General features: G+C 43.7%; 1 protein-coding gene across 1 annotated transcript in view; it reads right to left on the bottom strand.

Moving 5' to 3' along the window:
• The window catches only part of cacna1ba (calcium channel, voltage-dependent, N type, alpha 1B subunit, a), a 331,900-nt gene that overhangs the window by 107,858 nt on the left and 201,810 nt on the right, over positions 1-22,232 (bottom strand). Inside the window, 4 exon segments of the mRNA XM_034200269.1 lie at positions 3,475-3,534; positions 4,288-4,417; positions 8,555-8,675; positions 10,450-10,637. Coding sequence (XP_034056160.1) covers positions 3,475-3,534; positions 4,288-4,417; positions 8,555-8,675; positions 10,450-10,637 — 499 coding nt within the window.

Genomic DNA, 22,232 nt, shown 5'->3' with positions numbered 1-22,232 from the left:
AGGGGGATGGTCATCAGCCGCTGTTTGTGCCTCTTGGGATCCAAACGCAGGCTGGACAACCACCTCTGCAGGCGGCGCATTTGCAGTAACCCCAGCGGGACCACAATGTGAGTAGCCGCCATGAGACCCAGAGTCTGCATGACAGTTAAAGCTGTCACTGTCGCCCCTGTCGCAGCCTGTGAACCGCCCGGAGAAAGGACGCACTTCTGCTCTCTGACAGGGTGGTGGGTAGCACGCCTGCATCGAGCACCACTCCCAACTACAACGCCTGTTGGTGAGGTATGGGGGTGCTCTTTTTTCAATTGATCGCAAAGCCTAATTTGGTTAGGTGTGTGATCAATTGTGCTGTGCAAAACATTGCCTGTTCCCATGACCCAGCCATGACTATGAGGTAGTCTAGTAAAATAAAACTCTCATGCCGTGGGCGCGCAGCGGTTGAAGTGCTGTGGCCACACATTTGCTGATTGTGCATGGGGATAGGGAATAGCCGAACGGCAGCCTGTTGTACTTGTAGGCTATTCCCTGGAAGGCAAAACGCAGACACTTTCTGTGCTCTGGAGCAATTTCTACATGAAAGTACGCATCTTTCAGGTCGATGGTGGTGAACCAATCGCCTGGCTGCACAAGCCCCAGTAACTGTTTCATAGTTAACATGCGGAATTTCCTGCAGGAAATGTGGCGATTCAGGCCGCGGAGATCTAGAATAGGTCTGAATTCCTCTGTCCTCCTGAGAACCAGGAAGTACATGGAATAAAGACCCTTTTCTCTGTGCTGAGGGTGCACAACAGACACAGCCTGTTTCTGCACCAGAGCCTGAATCTCTGCTGGAAACACAATTCCTCCTGGGAGAACAGATTTACCTCTCGCATGCCCATAAAAAGAGGTGATTGTGGGAAACCCACAAGACAGTGGTCCATGTGATACAGTGGTACAGTGTATAGACATGTGGTACAGTGGGACGCTGCAAAACAGGAGTGAATAGCCCCGTTTCAGCGTCCTGTCCCTCCACCTTGTAAGCACACAGCTGAGTTTCCATTCCCCAGAACATTGTGTTAATGGACAGGCCCTCAGCTGTGGGGCAGCAGCTATGCAGCTGTGATACTCTCTGGTGACCCGTTCCGCCGCAAAACTCCCCTCGAAGGGAAGATTTGCCCATGGAGGGTTGACACAGAAAGGGCCGATTATTTACTGAGGACCCTGAACGCACCGCCGCGCGCTCTTGTGTGAGCGCGCGCTCCACCCTAATGCTGTTCTCACCACTACAGTAAACAGCATTAATCGGAGTCTTTATAGGCGTAGTGTGTTTTACTAAGGTCCCTGAACGCACCGCCACGCGCTCTTGTGTGAGTGCGGGCTCCGCCATAATGCCGCCTTTACCACTACGGTAAACTGCATTGGAGTCTTTGCTCTAGGCGTAGTGTGTTCTCTGACAGTAATACGCCGGCCATAATGTCCCTGTACCCGCATAGTGCTCTCCTTTAGATAGCACTCACTGCGGTTCATCCCTCTCATCTGCGCATGCCCACTAGCCACCTCCTTTACAGGAGCTACAGCTGGGGCAGCAAATGGGGAATTTGTACGGTTAACATTGTGTGTAAGTGTAGCCTTTGTGGAAACAAAAGACACTTAGATTTGGATACAGATCAACCTAATTTTTATTAGAAAACGTAGTGATCTGTGCATTATACAGGGAGGAGGCGGGATTCGCCCCCTCGTCCCGGGCGGAGAGATTTTCTCCCCCCGCCAGCCAGATCCGAAAGACGGAAAGCCCGTCCCCGTGAGTGCCGGCACGCCGGTTCCACGGGGTGGGCCGAAGAGGTGGAGGGCGCCGCGGGCACGGGATCTCCGGTACCTCTCCCTTTGTCTCACCTCTCTACTGAGGTATTTGAACGCACCGTGGCCCGCCCTCGGGGAAGGGGGCCGCGCGCGCCGTCACAATGCCGTCTCTTTGAAACGGACATTATGGGGAAAAGTGGAATTGTGGAGAGAAATTACTCTGGGATAAATGCAATAGTCTTTACTGAATGCATTTTTCCCACACACACACCTCACTCCAGAACTAGAGTTTACAAACGTAAACCACCGTTCTCCTGCGGGGGTCCATGAACGCACCGCGGCCACTCTGACGAGGGCCGCGCGCCCACGTATTAACACTGTATTTCCCATTGCAACGGTGAAATGCATTACTCGGAGCTATTATACCAGGCAAGTTGTGTTTTCTGACAACAGCATGCCGGCAATAGCATCTCTTGAACCCGCACAGTGCTTTGAAAGCACTCGGTTTATTCCACTCACGTGCACACGCCCACCTGCTGGCTCCCTATACTGGGGTTTACAGCAGGGGCGGGGAGTGTAGGACAGTGTTTCTTCCGCTGGGGATGGGCAAGAAGCAGCTATGCTGCGACTAATCCTTATCCCGTGAGCAAGGAGATCGATCCAAAGAGCCCTTCCGTAAACACGGGGGCTCCCAGGAGATCAACACGATCCTCTTTGGAAAGTGCCACGCGGCGTGATATCCCAGGGACATCACACAGCGGGCAGCGGTGGCGGCCTGTGATAAAGTAGGGTCGACCCTATATCACGTGAAGCCACCGAGCACCGGTCCCTGGGGGAACCGGGCCTGGGGCAAGGCCCGTGGATCAAGCTACTTATTCGGCCTTGCAGCCCAATAATCGCTCTGACCTGGTGAGGCGGGGGCATCTCTAGCAATAAGTGAGTAGCCCACACACCCGCCGCCACGATCATCACCCAGGGAGAGTACAGCCCTGGGCAGTGGACTTCCATGGACGCCAGGAATGTCGAACGTGAATGGCACCGCCTCGGCCATATCTTGGTCCCCAACCACTCGAAGCAAGGTTGTGGGGATCGGCGCCCGCTATTTCAGCGAGGGCACGAAGAACAGGCCCGGGTCTCTAGCAGTGGCGACTCCCTTGAGGTATGATAACTCTTTCTTCTTCTTTCAAACGTCTCAGTCTCTTGTGGAATCACTTCCGCTGCTGAAGAGAAAAGGATGATAGTCAGGAGGCGAGGCCTCCTTTTATACGGTGTGATGCGCGCGCATTCAGGTAGGCTACGTCTATTGAAGTCTCAGTGGGAAAATGCTTGCATAGAGGGTAGTACCCATAGAGTCCAGTAGAGGGCGGAGCCTGTGAGAGCTATAACGTCAACATAGGCCGAGTTGGGGGTGAGAATGTGTTGGTCACAGCAGCATGTTTGAATGTTTTGAAATAGAGTAGAACATAAACAAAAATAAACATTAAATATAAACATCTGAAAATAGACAATAAAGCCAAAGTAAAAAGTTAATTATATGCATAGATAAAACTATGTAGACTACCAGTCAAATAAACACTATAACGGGCCAAATTACAGCTAACCACATTTAAAAGTAGGATATCATTTATTATTTTAAATGAATAAAAATGAAGTCATGAAGTTATGAGTGTTGACATGTGTATTTATTGACATGATTACCTTGATCACCATTTCAAAAGTGAAAACCCCAGTGAAAGCATAGTCCAGATATTTGAGCACCTGCAAAGAAAACTCAATCAGTGCCGAAACAGATAACTCTTTTCCTGTAAATAAACAACTGCAATCACACAATATGTGAGTATTTCTTCAGAATATTACCCACCTCCACTGGCGCTAAAATTAAATAATAAAATGTTCCGTATATGCTGTGAATAGACACTGAATAGAGAAGAAACACGTTTCTTAAAGGATGCATGGTGGTGTTTGTAAAATATGTATACTCTTGTTTTAAAGGGAGGCGTGTGGTGCAGTGGATAGAGCCTTGGTCTGGGGATCAGATGGTCACAGAATCAAACCCCACTACAGTCAACATGTCGTTGTGTCCCTGAGACACTTCACCCCAAATTGCTCCTGTGGGGATTGCCCACAGTATTGAGTTTGTAAGTCGCTTTGGATAAAAGCGTCTAACAAATGACATGTTTTAAGAAATAAATCTTACTCAATTTTAGAAAAACCTTTTTAATGGAAAATCACCAACTAACATCAGAAAACAGAACACTTTTGAGCATTTCTGGCTTATTTTGTAACGTACTGATACTGGTAAATGTAGTTCAAAATAAGAATTCCCAGATTATTACATGATCTGACTAGCTAAATATCCCTTCTTATTTCAAGACATCTTACCAAGCACATTTTCACTTGTTCTATTGGCCTTGTTATTATATTATTTTACTTGATCTTGGAGCAGCATTTTTTCCAGTGAGGCTAAAATATATGTGTTTATGTGTGAAGTACGTGTAGACTGTGACTCACATTGTTGCGCGGGGCGTTGGTCCAGACCGGGTCCTCTGCTGCCAGAGCGATACTGCTCATAGAAATCACAACCAGGATGCTCATCTCAAAATATCGCAGAGTCACGATGTAGTGACATAACCGCCTCACCCTGAGGACAGACAGGTGGCCACATGAGAGCAGTGGACACACACATAGAATAGCTTCTATCTCCTCAGTTTGGTGCTTCAACACACTTCAAATCAGAATCCAGTTTATTGCCACACATACAAGGAATGTGCTTTGGGGTCTGTTGGTGCAGACATAAACAAAGTTCTATGCGTAGTTGAAAAATAGAAAGATAATACAAATAACTATTTTTAATATACTATTTAGCAATAACATAGAATAAAGGAAAGTATTTGCACAAAAAAGGAATTTAATCTATAAAAAAATAACCTAAAAAGCTAAAAAAAACATACAAACTTAGGACAACGAATATGTGTGGCTTTTTACACTTGTACACATGATAAAACAGTTCACAAAGTGACACAGGAAGCCTGAGACGCAAGATCAAAGACATAACTAAGTCCACACTACAACCTGATGTATGTATTGTTTTATTCTCAGAGTTATGATACTCGGATGGTGGATGGTTGAGCTCTATGAGTTCTGACTTTACGGACTCGGTGAAGCGACTTCCCCATGTTGTTAACAATTGACCTAAGTTTAGTGAGAAAACCTTGTGCTCAGCCTCCCTTCTCCATATTGGACTATTTTGGCCTTCTTGCACCTTAGCTGTGTGTCATGAGTATGGTCTTCTGACAAACTTATGACTATGGAAAAATACATTTATTTAGATAGTAATAATAATACATTTAATTTATATAGCACTTCTCATCTGCCAAGACACATCTCGAAGTGCTTATAGTGGTATAAATAAGGCAACAGTTAACCATCATGTAATAAATAGACTGCATGCCTTTTCAGCAGAAATCCTGGAAGAAAAAATATGAATAAATATAAATGATACACAAATCAAGCTGTAAAATACACTATGAAGAAATACCAGGACATATGCAAAATGCCAACACAAGATTATGTGAAGAAAACATGAAGTAAGTGTTTCATTCTAACCAGTGAGTATGCATCTAATGGTGATATAAAGGCTAAGTAGAAGCCACAGCCATGCCTGTAATCTGTGGATATGTGGATATAAATATATACATAAATTATTCATACAAAGTGTTGCAGCCATACTCTGACCTCTTAAATGTATCTGATAAGCACACAAGTCCAAGACAGAGTATTAGGGCCTTGGTAGGTAAAACTGATTTTACAGAAAGGGGTAATATTCCAGGAGAAATATCAATAACAAGGAATGCCACATGTTAGCCAGGAGGTCTAACAGTATGCAACATTGATATATTCTTTATCTGTTCATTGTATCTTATATCCAGATGTTCTAATGAGTATGTTGCTTTCTTATGAAAAGCACAAATATCTCTTTAAATCCTGGAAGCTTTAGAGGCCCTGACACACCAGGCCGAAATCGGCCGTGTTCGTTAGTCGGACGACGAAGCGTGCCCTGTTGCCCAAACTCAATTTGGTGTGTTCCGCACCGTCGGCTGTGACAAGCAAAATTGTTACCAAATATCTGTCACTTGCAATAATTTCCTCATTGAATTTAAATAAATAGAGTACCAAGCAACTTTTAGAAACATCATACCCAATTATTAGACGTATACTGTATTCCTTACATATCATTTCCCAAAATACAATCATTTTCTGACATTGGCAAAAAATATGAGAATGGTCAGCATCATAAGAACCACATTCTCGCCAACACTTCTGTCGACTGTGCATCTGTTTACTTTTCACCTTTGGTGTAATGAAGAAACAAATCAGATTATTTCGCAAACTAGTGGATTAATGATGGGTCCTCCACATATCATGCCAATATTTATCTGATATTTGTATATGGAGTTATTCCTCCCATTTAACCTTGATATATTTGGTTGAGTGTTTGTCATTTTTGATAAATCCTTGATATAATGCCAAAATGATTCTTATGCTGCGTTCACACCGGACGCGATGCGAATATTCACTTCACTCTAATCGCTCGAGTTTCACCGCGGGTGCCAGCTGTGTTTACTCGCATCATTCAAACAAGACGCGCTGGCTCGGGAGCTACAACTACAACAAAATGAACATATTTGACTGTGATTAAATTGTAATACACGTTTCTAAATGATGCCGAAGTAACAACATACTGATACCGGTTAGTAAAAACCATGAATTAATGCTTGACAAGTCTGCAGACAAGACGGCGGGCGAAAAACCTTTTAAAATGCTTGTTTTCTGAATGGAGATTGGATTGACCAGGCTAAGCTAACGGCAGGCTGAGATCCTCACCGCTGATTGGCTTCCGCGAGAACGCATCACGTGAATTTGACGCTCAAGTTGAAAAAATTGAACTCTCGCGTTTGAAGCGGCACCGTTCAATCGCCTCAATCGCGTGATTCACGCCACGTCCACCGCTTCATGCTCGTCATTGGAACGAATTCGCGTCCGTCCGCGTCTCTGCATTGACTTTACATGTAATCGTGCCGCCCCCAAACATTGCATCGCGTCCGGTGTGAACGCAGCATTATGTTACTTTCCTGATATGTTTTATGTATTTATATATATTTGGATTAAAAAAAAGCGTCTAACAAGTAACATGTGATATATTTCGATAATATTATTCAACTCCTTGGAAGAATCTGATCTGATTTCCTTCTTGTAATAGTCCCTTAGCTGAAGGTATCTATAGAGTTCATGTGTTCCCAATTTGTATTGTCTTCTCAAATCATCAAACCTCTCCAGCTACCCTTCCTTAACCAAAACACACCAAGCTGTTATTCCTTTTGCTACCCATTGTTTAAAACCTTGATCATATTTTGCAGGCTTGAAGTTTCCACCATAAGCTACCCATTTTATTATATTTGCATCATCTTGAATGTTATATATTTTCAGTACTTTAAACCACAGATCCAATTTGTGTACTGTTATTGGACCCATATTAGTTTTGAGTTCCTTATACAATTTATAATCCCCAATCATACTTGAATTGGAATTTGGTTTACTTCATTTTCCATATCCTTCCATTTGGCTCTACATTTCCGATTTACAGCAACAGTAAATAAGTCTTAGCTGAGCAGCATAGTAGTACTCCATCAATTTTGGCAAACCCATACCGCCTCTTTCTTTGGGTAGCTGGAGAGTTTTGTACCTAACCCTTGGCCTCTTTCCCCCCCAAACAAATCTGGATATTATTCTATCCCAATTCATAAATTGACCTTGGGGGACCTCTACTGGTAAAGATTGGAATAGATAGAAAAATGTAGGTAGAACATTTAGTTTAACTATTTCAATTCTTGAGTTTAGGTCGAGTGGTAAGGCCCTGACACACCAGGCCAAAATCAGCCGTTTTCTTTTGTCGGACAACGAAGCGTGCCCTGTCGCCCAAACTCAATTTGGTGTGTCCTGCACCGTCGGCCGTGACACGCCTTATTTGGCCTTTCATGGCCGACGCACGGCAGATTCAACATGTTGAATCGGCCGTGCGTCGGCCACAGGCCGTCGGACAAAGAAATCACTCTGATTGGCTGTTCAGCTAGCGAATCAGTGCATGAGAAGCAAAACGGTTGCTTGAGAATGTCTTCCACAAGCAACACTCCAATGGCTGATAGCTCCAGTACCACACGAAACATGTTTTCGATGGACGAGAGTGAAAATGGAACGCACACGCTATTTCTTGTTTGTTTAGATCACGCAGTCTGTTCTTCTTCTCTGTCTTCCGGTTGTTGCCTCTTTTGAATGACGAATACACACTATCGCCGCCCGCTGGTAAGGAGAGTTATTGCCACTCACGCATGCGCAGTTCGTACGTGCTCGGCTGATGTCTTTGCTGTGTGTTCCAGTGCGACACATGGACAAGACGCAGGAGAACACGGTGATGCAACAGTCAGCGTCGGCGAGTTCTCTGGTGACTGCTTGGTGTGTCAGGGCCTTAATGAGATGTCTGTGCTAAAATCACCAAGTTGTTCTTATCGCTGCATCTGACAGCAATATAATTTGATTAGGTAATCTACTGGATTTTATTGTTTTAAAGTTGTTTTTCCCTTTCAAATATATGTTTTATTTTTGGGGAATATTAGCCCCCTTCTTCATACATATTACACAATCTCTGTGGTGTAACTCCTGTAGCATGTAGGAGGTCCTACAGAAGGGAAAGAAAAAGATGGAGGATGAGGAGGTGACTCACGGGTTGGTCTGTCCAAAGATGAACATAGAACTGTAAGGCAGGATGGGTTTGGGTCCACTTGGACCCAGCTCCGCCAGGGTCTTATCAGTCATGGGCATGGTCTCACAGTCCATACTGTTCACTGAAAACACACACAGTTTACAACAATGCAGGCAGGGTCATCACCGTCACGTCTGACTGTCTGTCTTCATCTAACAGGTAATCCCCCTACTCAATTTGGAGATGTGATTTAAGTATTGACATGTCAGAGTGGCATTGAACAGTCATCAACATTCTATACATCTAATTGATTGTCCTCAAAACCCCATGGGAGGGTAAACTAGATATATTGTTCAAACATCGGACACAATGAAATAATCTGCAGTCAAAATGTAACCAACATGTGTTCTGATTGGTCCCTGTAACAACTATTGTCTGGAAGAATGTATACATTGACATAACGGAAGAATGTACTTAAATGAAATGTATTATGTCAACAGATTTCACATTACTATATCAGGTTAGTTGAAAGCAATAATATTACGTTTAAATAAAAAAATATTAGGTTCAACTTAATATTATTGCTTTCCACTAACCTAATACAGTTGTGTGAAATCTGTTGACATAATATATTTAATTAAAGGTCCCATGTCATGCTTTTCCGGTTATTACCCGTCCCCTTGTGTGTTATGAAGGTTTGTATGCATGTAAACGGTCTGCACAGAGTCAAAAACCCTCAAAGTACACCCTGTAGCGAGTAAAACTCTAACACAGAAAATACCTCCCCAAAACGCCTCGTTGGAGATTTCTCATTTTCCATTGTTTACTTCTTGGGCACTCTGACGTGGGGATACCAGAGGCCACACCCTCTGCCAGCCTTTCACGAAACAAAGCTTCCCAAACCTTTCAGGATGCATGCCGGATATGTACAGCGTAGGGCACTGAAGAACGATGCTGTTCCTACTTTGTTTGGACCAGCGGGAGATTCGGGTACACAACCTGTAAGTATTCAATGTTGTTTGTGTATTTATGATGTTTAAAACAAACAAGGTATCTACCACGACTGTTTAAATGGGTAAACGTTTTTCGGGCTACTACGTTGGGATCGCAGAGAAATTCTCTCCGCAGACCCATGCTCACAGCGTTATAAACCTTTTTCTTACTCAATATCAAGCCACACTTATTGTTTTTACTTCGGCTGTGAGTGTTTGTGTGTGCTCAGGATGAGTTTCGCTTATTCTCCTGTATCACCGACACGGAAGCCTGTCTGCTCCTCGCAGCAGCTCACAGCAGCTGCGAGCAGCAACGAGCCTCTCAACTTCGCGACCAATCGGAGCACACTGGGCTCACAGGGAGGGGGGGGGGGCAGGAGCTCCAACAAGCCGTTTAGGACAGAGAGTGAATACCGGTGAATACACATGCTATACAGAGATGCTGTATGAGAAACCAATGTGAGTTTGGAAAATTGCACAGTATAAATCTATTTTAGTATACCTCAACAATGGAATTATGATCAGTAGAAATGGCCATGACATGGGACCTTTAAAGTCAATGTTTCAGTTTTTTCAGTGTGTACAATCTCATAAAAAAGCCTCTGTCCTGCTGGATTTGGGGCCTTACATCCATTCTAGGGCCCAGATTTCTCAGAGCCAACCTTAGTCTGCAACATTCCCACTTCCAGTACAGACGGATCCTTTTTTTGCACGTCCCGACCATCTTTATTACTTGACTGAAACATTTATTTCCTGTAAGTAACCAAACCATTTATACTCTGCCATATTATTTGGACACACTGTAAAGTTTGTCATCCTGCTTTCTTACAGTAAACAGCGTATCTTTACTCAGCACAACTTTGTGTTTCCATGAAAAGAGAACTTGGATGTAATGCTGCTGTGGAAGTGGCATAGTGAACTGACTCTGTATGAGGGTGGTGTCTCCAGGGGGGGAGGTGATAGTCACAGGAGGAACATGGATGGAGGATTGGCAGGTTCTTCTGACGTTCCTCTGGTTGTCTGATTCCTCTGGTCGGTCGCTCGGCCAGTCAGTCCCCCCAGAGCCCTGCTGGGGGGAGAGAGGGAGGGACTCCCCCTCTGAGTCAGCAAACCTGTCCCCAGGAAAGAGAAAGGGTCTTTGATATCAATTCTGTACATATTTTCAGAACATTTCACACTGACGGCACGAGGGTAACGATGATTGTGTTAGTAGCTCTTAATCTGACCTAACACAGGATTATTTAAACCAAGAAAAACAACATTTTATTTTGTTTGTAAATTAAATCTTTATTTTCACATTGTACATGGCAATTACATGCTTGTTACTACAACATTACAATCATTTAACAATTGTTACATTGTTTTTTTGTTGGTGGTGCTTCCTTACCCCAATTCCTAGTGATAGCTTTCTTGCTGGATGTTAGCAAAATTGTTACCAAATATCTGTCACTTGCAATAATTTCCTCATTGAATTTACATAAATAGAGTACCAAGCAACTTTTAGAAACATCATACCCAATTATTAGACGTATTCCTTACATATAATTTCCCAAAATACAATTATTTATCTGACATTGGCAAAACATATGAGAATGGTCAGCATCATAAGAACCACATTCTCGCCAACACTTCTGTCGACTGTGCATCTGTTTACTTTTCACCTTTGGTGTAATGAAGAAACAAATCAGATTCTTCCACGAGAATTCCCTCCAGGTTCGCAAACTAGTGGATTAATGATCATGCCAATCTTCATCTGATATTTATATACGGAGTTATTCCTCCCATTTAACCTTGATATATTTGGTTGAGTGTTTGTCATTTTTGATAAATCCTTGATATAATGCCAAAATGATTCTTATGTTACTTTCCTGATATGTTTTAGTATATATTTGGATAATATTATTCAACTCCTTGGAAGAATCTGATCTGATTTCCTTCTTGTAATAGTCCCTTAGCTGAAGGTATCTATAGAGTTCATGTGTTCCCAATTTGTATTGTCTTCTCAAATCATCAAACCTCTCCAGCTACCCTTCCTTAACCAAAACACACCAAGCTGTTATTCCTTTTGCTACCCATTGTTTAAAACCTTGATCATATTTTGCAGGCTTGAAGTTTCCACCATAAGCTACCCATTTTATTATATTTGCATCATCTTGAATCTTATATATTTTCAGTACTTTAAATCACAGATCCAATTTGTGTACTGTTAATGGACCCATATTAGTTTTGAGTTCCTTATACAATTTATAATCCCCAATCATACTTGAATTGGAATTTGGTTTACTTCATTTTCCATATCCTTCCATTTGGCTCTACATTTCCGATTTACAGCAACAGTAAATAGGTCTTAGCTGAGCAGCATAGTAGTACTCCATCAATTTTGGCAAACCCATACCGCCTCTTTCTTTGGGTAGCTGGAGAGTTTTGTACCTAACCCTTGGCCTCTTGCCCCCCCCCAAACAAATCTGGATATAATTCTATCCCAATTTATAAATTGACCTTGGGGGACCTCTACTGGTAAAGATTGGAATAGATAGAAAAATGTAGGTAGAACATTTAGTTTAACTATTTCAATTCTTGAGTTTAGGTCGAGTGGTAAGGTAGACCACCTTGATACATATTTTTGTATGTCTTGGTTTAAATTGTCGTAATTCGCTCTATACAAATCAGAGATGTTTTTACTGATCATCACACCCAAATATTTAATTGACTTTAGATTCCAGTTACGGTCATATGATTCCTGGATCGCTTTTGGTGGGATATAATTAAATGCTAAAACCTGGGTTTTTGAAATATTAATCTTATACCCTGAGAGCTTCATCAAACTGGGGAGTGTTGTGTTTGGTTGTTCGAGGAAAGCAATAATGTCATCAACAAAAAGCCCAATTTTATGTTCTGCATCTCCAATTGTGACCCCTTTAAGTACTTTATTTTGTCGGACTGCTTGAGCTAAAGGCTCGATTAAAAACGCGAAAACAATAGGTGAAAGACAGCATCCTTGTCTAGTCGATCTCTGCAACCATATTTTCTCCGTCAGATTTCCATACATTTTTATTCTAGCAGAAGGTTTTTTGGTATAAAAATCATGCTGGTATTAATCAATTGTACTGATTTATTATTGAATCTGAATCGTTCCAATACCTTACAAATAAATTCCCAATTAACACAATCGAATGTCTTTTCAGCATTAACGCTTATCAATACTGTGCTTTGCTTCCCTCTTCGTGCCTGGTCAATTATTAGTTGAGTTTTTCGGATATTGTCTTGGGTTTGGCGACCTGGTATGAATCCAGTTTGGTCTTCGTCTATTAATTCTGCTGTGAAGGTGTTTATTCTTTTGGCAATAATTGACGTATATCATTTATAATCTATGTTTAGCACTGAGATCGGTCTATAATTTTCACATCTATCCTTCTCTTTACCTGGTTTCGGGATGACTGAAATAATTGCTTCTGCCAATGTTGGTGGCAATTTATTTTTCAAATCAAATCAAGTTTTATTTATATTGCACATTTATAAACGATTTTTGGTCGAGCCAAAGTGCTGTACATAAAATAAAAATAGCCTACAGTAGAGACACTTTACAGCAAATACAACCGCACAGATTGTTCAGAATATCAGTATGAGAAAAACGACACCCTCTGTCCTTAGACCCTCAAAAACTTCCAGAGAAAAACCCACAGTTTAAAGGGAAAAATGGGAGAAACCTCAGGGAGAGCAACAGAGGAGGGATCCCTCTCCCAGGACGGACAGACGTGCAATAGATGCCGTGTGTACATCGAAGAGATACATTTATTTTTCTTTGAGAGTCCAATTAAAAGAGGTTCAGTGCAGGCATCAAATAATCTCTTAACACCTTGTACCATTCAGAAGGGTAGCAGGTGGTTGTAGTTTTTCATAGAACCTCTGAAATACTCTTTCTATGTATTCTGGTTCATATATTACTTCATTGGTACATGGATCCCTAATTTTCATATATTATATGAAATATTATAATATTTCATTTATCTTGGCTTTGGTTTCCTTGATATGTTTATATACTTTTTGGTCGTTTGTCTTTTGGTATTGCTGCTCCAATTCTCTTAATCCTATAGAATGGTTCTGACATGCTTCTCTTCTCGAACGACCGCTTTGAGGGCATCCCAAACAATGTGCGGGTCAACTTCTTTATTGTTATTTTCTTCCATATATTGCCTAATATATTTTTTCAGTTCCTCCACCAACCTATTTAGAATTCCCACATTAAGATTGTTTGTCTTTTTCTGGCATTTAAGTGTATTTTTTTTAAAACAGGGTGTTATGGTCCGATATATCTGCACCTCCTATCTTACATTCAGCTACCCTATATCTATCACCCATATTCATAAAAAAGTAATCTATCCTTGAGTGTACATTGTGTGTTGCCGAATAAAGGGTGAAGTCTTTTTCATATGGAGTTGTCTCAACCCTTTTGAAAAATACTTCATAGAATGATAGAAAAAGTCTATCATCCCAATAGAGTGGTGCAGGGATGACGTATTTACCCGGAAGTAAGCTGCGCATGGGTTCCCTCGACACAAAAGCAATGGGATTTCTCCATAGGATTTTGGAAAATAGCTCAAAATAAGGTCTATGGAAAACGAAGCTGTTAGATAACAACCTCCATCTCAACGTCAGCAAAACCAAGGAGCTGATTGGGGATTACAGGAAGCAGCAGAGAGAGGGACACGCCCCCATCGCCATCAATGGGACTACGGTGGAGAGAGTCAGCAGCTTCAGGTTCCTCGGTGTCCACATCACTGAGGACCTGACATGGACTCATCACACCAACACCATCACCAAAACAGCTCCACAGCGGCTCTCCTTCCTCTGCTGAGGAGGTTCAACATTCTGCAATTTCTACAGGTGCACCATAGAGAGCATCCTGACCTTCTACAGGTGCACCATAGAGAGCATCCTGACCTCCTACAGGTGCACCATAGAGAGGATCCTGACCTCCTACAGGTGCACCATAGAGAGGATCCTGACCTTCTACAGGTGCACCACAGAGAGCATCCTGACTGGCTGCATCATGTCCTGGTACGGCAGCTGCATCGCCCTCAATCGTAAGGCTTTACAGAGGGTGGTGAAACCCGCGCAGCATATCACCAGGACGGAGCTATTTTCCAAAATTCTATGGAGAAATCTCATTCACTCTGCGACGAAGGAACGGGTAGTGGTAAAATGCTAACTTACTTCCGGGTTTTAGGACTCGTCACTGCACCACTCTATTTCTTCCAAAGATGTTTTTACACATTTTGACAGCTGTGTTTTGCTTCCCTTTGAACTGGTTGTATCTAGACTGTGGTTTAGGACAGGGGTTCCCAAACTTTGCCATGCCAAGGACCACATATAGCATTATCCTCTGGCGGGGACCCCCCTGTTGCAATTTTTTTAAATGATGTGTACAAGTGCCTCCCGATGGAACATGCCGTGCGTTGCCACTACATTTGGGGTCTTCTGCCTGATAAAAGCTGTCACTCCGCTTTTTTTGCCTGTCATAGCCCCACCTGAACACACACCCAAACAACGAGACCAGTCAAGTCCATTTGAGATGATGTATTCATCTAAAACTTGGAAAATGTCTCTTCATGTGGTCCTACCTTCCAGTGCTTTGCAAAATAATATTTTCTCAACAAAGTTGTCTTCTGAAATAAATCTGATGTATGCTAGCAATTCTGCGACATTTGCTACATCCGTGCTCATCCAGCTGCAGAGCGAAATATTCACTATCTCTCACTTGCTCCAAAAGCTGGGCAGATACTCAGCTCGATTCTGATTGGCTTGAAGGGCGGTCGTGTGATTCAAAAACAAAAAATATTAAAAGATTGGCATCAAAGGACACATAGATTGATAGATATGCAGTTATTAATAACATCTAAAAAAAAAATGTAAACTTAAAAAAAAAAAAATCCTGTTTCCCTCAAACCTTGCGTGACCCCCCTGGTGCCCCCTGGCGGCCCCCCGGGGGGTCGGGGTCCCCACTTTGAAAAACACTGGTTTAGGACTACGATGAAGTCCCCCCCGCAAATTCAAATCCCTTCTGTTTCTGTTGCTATAACATTAAACAAGGATTTAAAGAAGTTCTTATTGCTTTCTGGAGGTGCATAGACATTAATCAACGTTGCACTTTCATTTTCCAGTTTTCCCTTCACTAGTATATATGTTCCCTCTTTATCCTTAAGTTCCTTTTCACAAACCAATGTAGTTGGTATTAATATTATAACCCCCTTATACGTCCCTGTTTATATGAACTGTAATATGAGTTTTTAAAACCACATTAAAAACATTTCTTAAAAGATGGGTCTCCTGTAAAAATATGACATGCAGTTTTAATTTTTTCAGTTTTCTTATGACCATTCCTCTCTTTTTAGGTGTACTTAGACCATTTACATTTAACGACAATAGCTTCAGATCATTATTTACCAGCGACGTGCAGTCAGGGGAGCCTCCCTTGACTGCATTGTCATACTCCAATGTAACGGGAACAAAACTGAAGAAAAACTAAATAATAATAATAATAAAATGTCTCCACTGATCTGTGTTGTAAATTTGATTTCTGTATGATTCCAATCGCTTTTTATAGTCAAAATCGTCAAATTTGCAGAGCTCCGCTACAACTACATGGGACTGATGAGAAGTGAGGCAGGGACGTGCTCTGTCTCAAACAAACCCTACAGAAACTGTCTGGAGCATGGACACTAATTTAGCACGGGCACTTATTTTGTGAGTGCACTCAGCCAGTTTCTGTCGGGTAAGGTGAGGCAGAGATGAGATCTGCCACACCTCAGATGCGTCAACCCACAGAAACTGGCTGGAGCCGCGCAGGCACTTAGCGCATGCCTGTTACCATACCATCGTATGTCACCAATGTAATGTTTGTAGATCCCTTTATTACATTTATCCTCGCCATCCATAGTCTCTAAATAACTTATTTCACGTATATATGATATTTAGGCTCGCTGGTCTCATCATACAACGGCAATGAGAAAGCACCAGGGGAGGCAGCCATAACCTCTGCCGCACTGAAGGGGTGCAAGTGAGCCCACAGGTTCTTGTTGCTACTGTTATTCTACACAGAGACGGTAGACGCAAACAACAAGCTAGACTTTTGAAACTAGAGGAAGATAAGGAGGACTTTTCCAAAAAGTTATAGAGATTGTTGTCCAGAAGGATAGGGAAATGGACTTCCTCTTCAAGTCAAGGTAAGACCACAATTGTAATGAAAATGGTTTCTTACTAAGAGAGAACAATCCAATATTTAGATTTTGGGTATCCTTTTGTTGAACAGTCTGTTTAAAATGAATCGAAGCATCAGACTAAAAAAGCTTTTGAAAACAACAGAATATTTCGATTAAGGTCAAAATATAATATTTGTAAATCTGACTCTGAAAGAGTCAGTGCCTCACAAGCCATGAACCTCACCGCACGTCACTGTTACTTACCATATTGCTTCATTGTTGTGTGCATATGTTTTCCACAGCAAACTAAAGTTACATAAAGCTGAACAATGTTAATACAATTGTGAACTATACAGAACTTCGATTTGGGGGATATTCTTATTTTTTCCCCAGAGTCCATCCCTAGACCCAGAGTCATAACCAGGGGTGCACATAACTTTCTCAGTGAGGTACTCAGATGAGTACCAGGAGTCAGTGTTTGGTACTTCAACTTCTGGCCCCACATAAAGTTATGTGACGAAGCCCTCTGTGTCGCGAACGCCGCCACCGACGGGGGGAGCGTGCTGTGAACGTTGTGATCAGCTGATTTTGCGCAGTTCTCCAGTGTGTGTGCAGTACACAGAATGTGCACAGGGGAGTCTCCCTCCGCAGCCGGTTGGCATAGTTTTGGCCCAATTCTGTTGTATAGACCAATGTTAACAGCAGCCCCGTCTGTGCACACGGTGACCGACTCTGTCGTCCAGTGATCTAAGCACCTTCTGGAAAAGCTTCACAAGTACGTCGGTATGCAAAGGCGCTTAGTGATACAAGTGATGGTACACATTTCAGATTTTTGCCACGCATGCGTACCTGCGTACCAGTTATGTGCACCCCTAGTCATAACCTTATAACGGTGTCAGCCCCAGTCTAGACGTGTCCAACATTAATGGCTCTCCCTCGCCCTGTCGGTAACATCGTATGATGAACTGAAATAGATGAAGCCTACTGTGTTATGTTGCAGTCCTGTTTCCTAGTCTTCACACTATCAACGTGTTGAACATCGTCTCTTCCTCTGGTATCCTTGCAACTTCTCCTTCGCCGCACCTTGTATTGATCCGAGGCGTCCCGCTCGTTGCCATTCCGGCACACCACTGATCCGCTCGTCTGCAAGCCCCGCGTCCTTGCTGGGTACATCCACGGCTAGTCCACCTGCTCTCATGTCCTCCGTTGCATCTCGTGCGTTGTTGTAGCTCTTGACACCGTTCTTCCAATGGATTCGAATTTTCGTAAATGGGGTTTGGAAACGGATTCCTTTCTGCTTTAGTGTATTTTTAACAGTTTGGTATGTTCTGCATTTTTGTACAATCTCCGTGGGGTAGTCGTGGTCAAACTTTTTCTTTCTTTGTCGCCCACCTGTAAACCCTTGTTCACCCGGACTTTCTTTAAGACCATCTCCTTGTTCTCAAACTGAAGAAAATTGACCACTATTGATCTTGGAGAGCCGACAGAATTTATTTATTTATTTAATCGTTTATTTGGCAGGGACAATGCACAGTAATGAACACTTAAAACATTAAAATGTGTCAAGCGTAACAGTGCCAGATTTAGCTTTGAGCTCATTTCCATCCGCAGTCCCTCACATAAAACATTTAAGAAGTTTACTTTATACAAACATAGCAAAAACTAAATACATGATATGCAAAAGGTGCAAAAGAGCAAGAGCAGCATACACAAGTATTTATGACATGGTAATACAATATAGCAGCAATGACATATAAAGTGCAAGAGAAGATACAAGAGCTACATAAAGTGCAAGAGGAGATACCCCTGTATTAAAGTGCATTTAGCGGTGATTGCACGGATGTTTGTTTCTCAACCAGTCTTTTAGTTGACCTTTGAAGCTATTGAGAGTGGGAAAATCCCGTATCTCAGTTGGGAGGCTATTCCACAATGAGCTGCCTTTAATGGAAAGGACATTTTGTCCAAAAGTGGTCCGTCTACGGTGGACTTTACAGTCTCCTCTGGTTTCTGACCTGGTGCAACTTCCAGTGTTTTTTGGGCCAGTCCATGTAAACATTTATAAATAAAGCTCATACTTTTAAAAGACTTAAAATGGTCAAAGCTCAAGAAATTGTGTTTTTCAAGGATGGTACAGTGGTGATATGAATTTGGCTCTCTGTCAAATACCTTGATAGCTCTCTTGTACAGCTGTTCTATTGGTTTCAGGTTTGTGGCACAAGCAAACGACCAGTTTGTAAAACAGTATTCAATATGGGATAGAATCATACAGTGGAGGTCTGACTTTGCAGCATCGACAGTTAAGAAGGGTCTAATTTGTTTACAATTTTGCAAGTTGAATTTAATGGTATTGGATACTTTCTTAATATGTTTCTTAAAAGTCAAGTTCGAGTCCAATATGACTCCAAGCAGTGGCGGCCGGCCCATAGGCATACAAACAAATATATAAAAAAAATATTAAATAAAAAAAAAATATTTAAAAAAAAAATATTTAAAAAATATATATATTTTATATTTTTATTTTTAATGAACAAGGTCAATATCATACAATTGGTATCAGTAAAATGTATAATCTATAATAAAATCTCGTTTAAAATTGTGTTACGATGTCTAAAGTTACTGATACAGATGTAGCGCTTCATTTCAGACGCCTACCCGTGCGGGTCCGTGATCGGCACGGGGTGGGCCCCTGCTGAAAAGGAAAACCCCCCCGCAGGACTTGATACGCCCCCTTGATAAATAAATGTAATTTTAATGAAACCAGCTGCAATGGATAATGGATCCACCAGGGGGAGCCGTGAAAAGCTGCCACACTGTGCAATGTGCAATGATGGAGACACTTGGAGGGGCGTGATTGGGAGGAACGGCCCCCCTGATCTGAACCGGAGTGGTGGTTTGTTACTGGACTTCTGTGCTAGTCATGGATTGGCCATAACAAACACCATGTTCGAACATAAGGATGCTCATAAGTGTACGTGGTACCAGAGCACCCTAGGCAGAAGGTCCATGATCGATTTCGTTATCGTATCATCGGACCTGAGGCCGTATGTTTTGGACACTCGGGTAAAGAGAGGGGCGGAGTTGTCAACTGATCACCATCTGGTGGTGAGTTGGGTCGAGTGGCGGGGGAAGCCTCTGGATAGACCTGGTAAGCCCAAACGTGTAGTTCGGGTGAACTGGGAACGTCTGGAGGAGGCCCAAGTTCAGGAGGCCTTCAACTCACACCTCCGGCGGAGCTTTTCGGGCATTCCTGTGGAGGTTGGGGACATTGAACCAGAGTGGTCGGTGTTCAAAGCCTCTATTGCCGAAGCCGCGGCGGGGAGCTGTGGTCTCAAGGTCCTAGGTGCCTCAAGGGGCGGTAACCCTCGAACCTCCTGGTGGACACCGGTGGTCAGGGAAGCCGTCCGACTGAAGAAGGAGGCCTTCAGGGATTTGTTATCCCGGGGGACTCCCGAGGCAGTTGCAAGGTACCGACAGGCCCGAAGGGCAGCAGCCTCATCCGTGGCCGAGGCAAAGCAGCGGGTGTGGGAGAAGTTCGGAGAAGACATGGAGAAGGACTTTCGGGCGGCACCAAAGTTGTTCTGGAAAACTGTCCGACACCTCAGGAGGGGGAAGCAGGGAACCATCCAAGCTGTGTACAGTAAGGATGGGACGTTGTTGACCTCAACTGATGGAGTGTTAGGGCGTTGGAAGGAACACTTTGAGGAACTCCTGAACCCGACAACTCCGCCCTCTATGTTAGAGGCAGAGCTGGAGTATGACGGGGGATCAACACCAATCTCCCGGGGGGAGGTCACTGAGGTCGTCAAACAACTCCACAGTGGCAAAGCCCCGGGGGTGGATGAGATCCGCCCGGAAATGCTGAAGGCTCTGGGTGTTGAGGGACTGTCATGGTTGACACGTCTCATCAACGTTGCGTGGAAGTCGGAAACAGTACCGAAGGAGTGGCAGACCGGGGTGGTGGTTCCCCTATTTAAAAAGGGGGATCAGAGGGTGTGTGCCAATTACAGAGGCATCACACTACTCAGCCTCCCCGGGAAAGTTTACTCTAAGGTACTCGAAAGGAGGGTCAGGCCGATTGTCGAACCTCAGATTGAGGAGGAACAATGCGGATTCCGTCCTGGTCGTGGAACGACGGATCAGCTTTTTACTCTCGCAAGGATCCTGGAGGGGGCCTGGGAGTACGCTTATCCGGTCTACATGTGTTTTGTAGACTTGGAGAAGGCGTATGACCGAGTTCCCAGGGAGTTACTGTGGGAGGTGCTGCGGGAGTATGGGGTGAGGGGGTCTCTACTCAGGGCCATCCAATCTCTGTACTCCCAAAGCGAGAGCTGTGTCCGGGTCCTCGGCAGTAAGTCGGACCCATTTCCGGTGAGGGTTGGCCTCCGCCAGGGCTGCGCTTTGTCACCAATCCTGTTTGTAATATACATGGATCGGATTTCGAGGCGTAGTCATGGGGGAGGGGGTCTGCAGTTCGGTGGACTAAGGATTGCACCACTGCTTTTTGCAGATGATGTGGTTCTGATGGCTTCATCGGTCTGCGACCTTCAGCACTCACTGGATCGGTTCGCAACCGAGTGTGAAGCGGCTGGGATGAGGATCAGCACCTCCAAATCTGAGGCCATGGTTCTCAGCAGGAAACCGATGGACTGTCCACTCCAGGTAGGGAATGAGTCCTTACCCCAAGTGAAGGAGTTCAAGTATCTCGGGGTCTTGTTCTCGAGTGAGGGAACAATGGAGCGTGAGATGGGCCGGAGAATCGGAGCAGCGGGAGCGGTACTGCAGTCGCTTTACCGCACCGTTGTGACGAAAAGGGAGCTGAGCCAGAAGGCAAAGCTCTCGGTCTTCCGGGCCATTTTCGTTCCTACCCTCACCTATGGTCATGAAGGATGGGTCATGACCGAAAGAACGAGATCGCGGATACAAGCGGCCGAGATGGGTTTTCTCCGCAGGGTGGCTGGTGTCTCCCTTAGGGATAAGGTGAGAAGTTCGGTCATCAGGGAGGGACTCGGAGTTGAGCCGCTCCTCCTTCGCGTCGAAAGGAGCCAGTTGAGGTGGTTCGGGCACCTAGTTAGGATGCCACCTGGGCGCCTCCCTAGGGAGGTGTTCCAGGCACGTCCAGCTGGGAAGAGACCAAGGGGTAGACCTAGGACCAGGTGGAGGGATTATATCTCTTCGCTGGCCTGGGAGCGCCTTGGGATCCCCCAGTCAGAGCTGGTTGATGTCGCCAGGGAAAAGAAAGTTTGGGGCTCTCTGCTGGAACTGCTACCCCCGCGACCCGACCACGGATAAGCGGGAGAAGATGGATGGATGGATGGATCATGTTTTTATTTAACAAAATAATGTTGTTTAATTCACGTAGGTGTAAGTACAAAACCATCGCTATGTTTTTTCTTCAGGAAATGCAGCCCGGCTCAAACAAACGATTTTCAATCATCATCCTCACGATCATTTAATGTATCATATGTTCGCAAATTGAAATGAATGCACTAATACATGTAGTTTAATCCA

This window comes from Gymnodraco acuticeps, unplaced genomic scaffold (genome assembly GCF_902827175.1).
Source record: "Gymnodraco acuticeps unplaced genomic scaffold, fGymAcu1.1, whole genome shotgun sequence".
In the NCBI taxonomy this organism is placed as follows: Eukaryota; Metazoa; Chordata; class Actinopteri; order Perciformes; family Bathydraconidae; genus Gymnodraco; species Gymnodraco acuticeps.
Note: the sequence above shows the minus strand (reverse complement) of the source record. Positions and strands in the feature narration are given on the sequence as shown.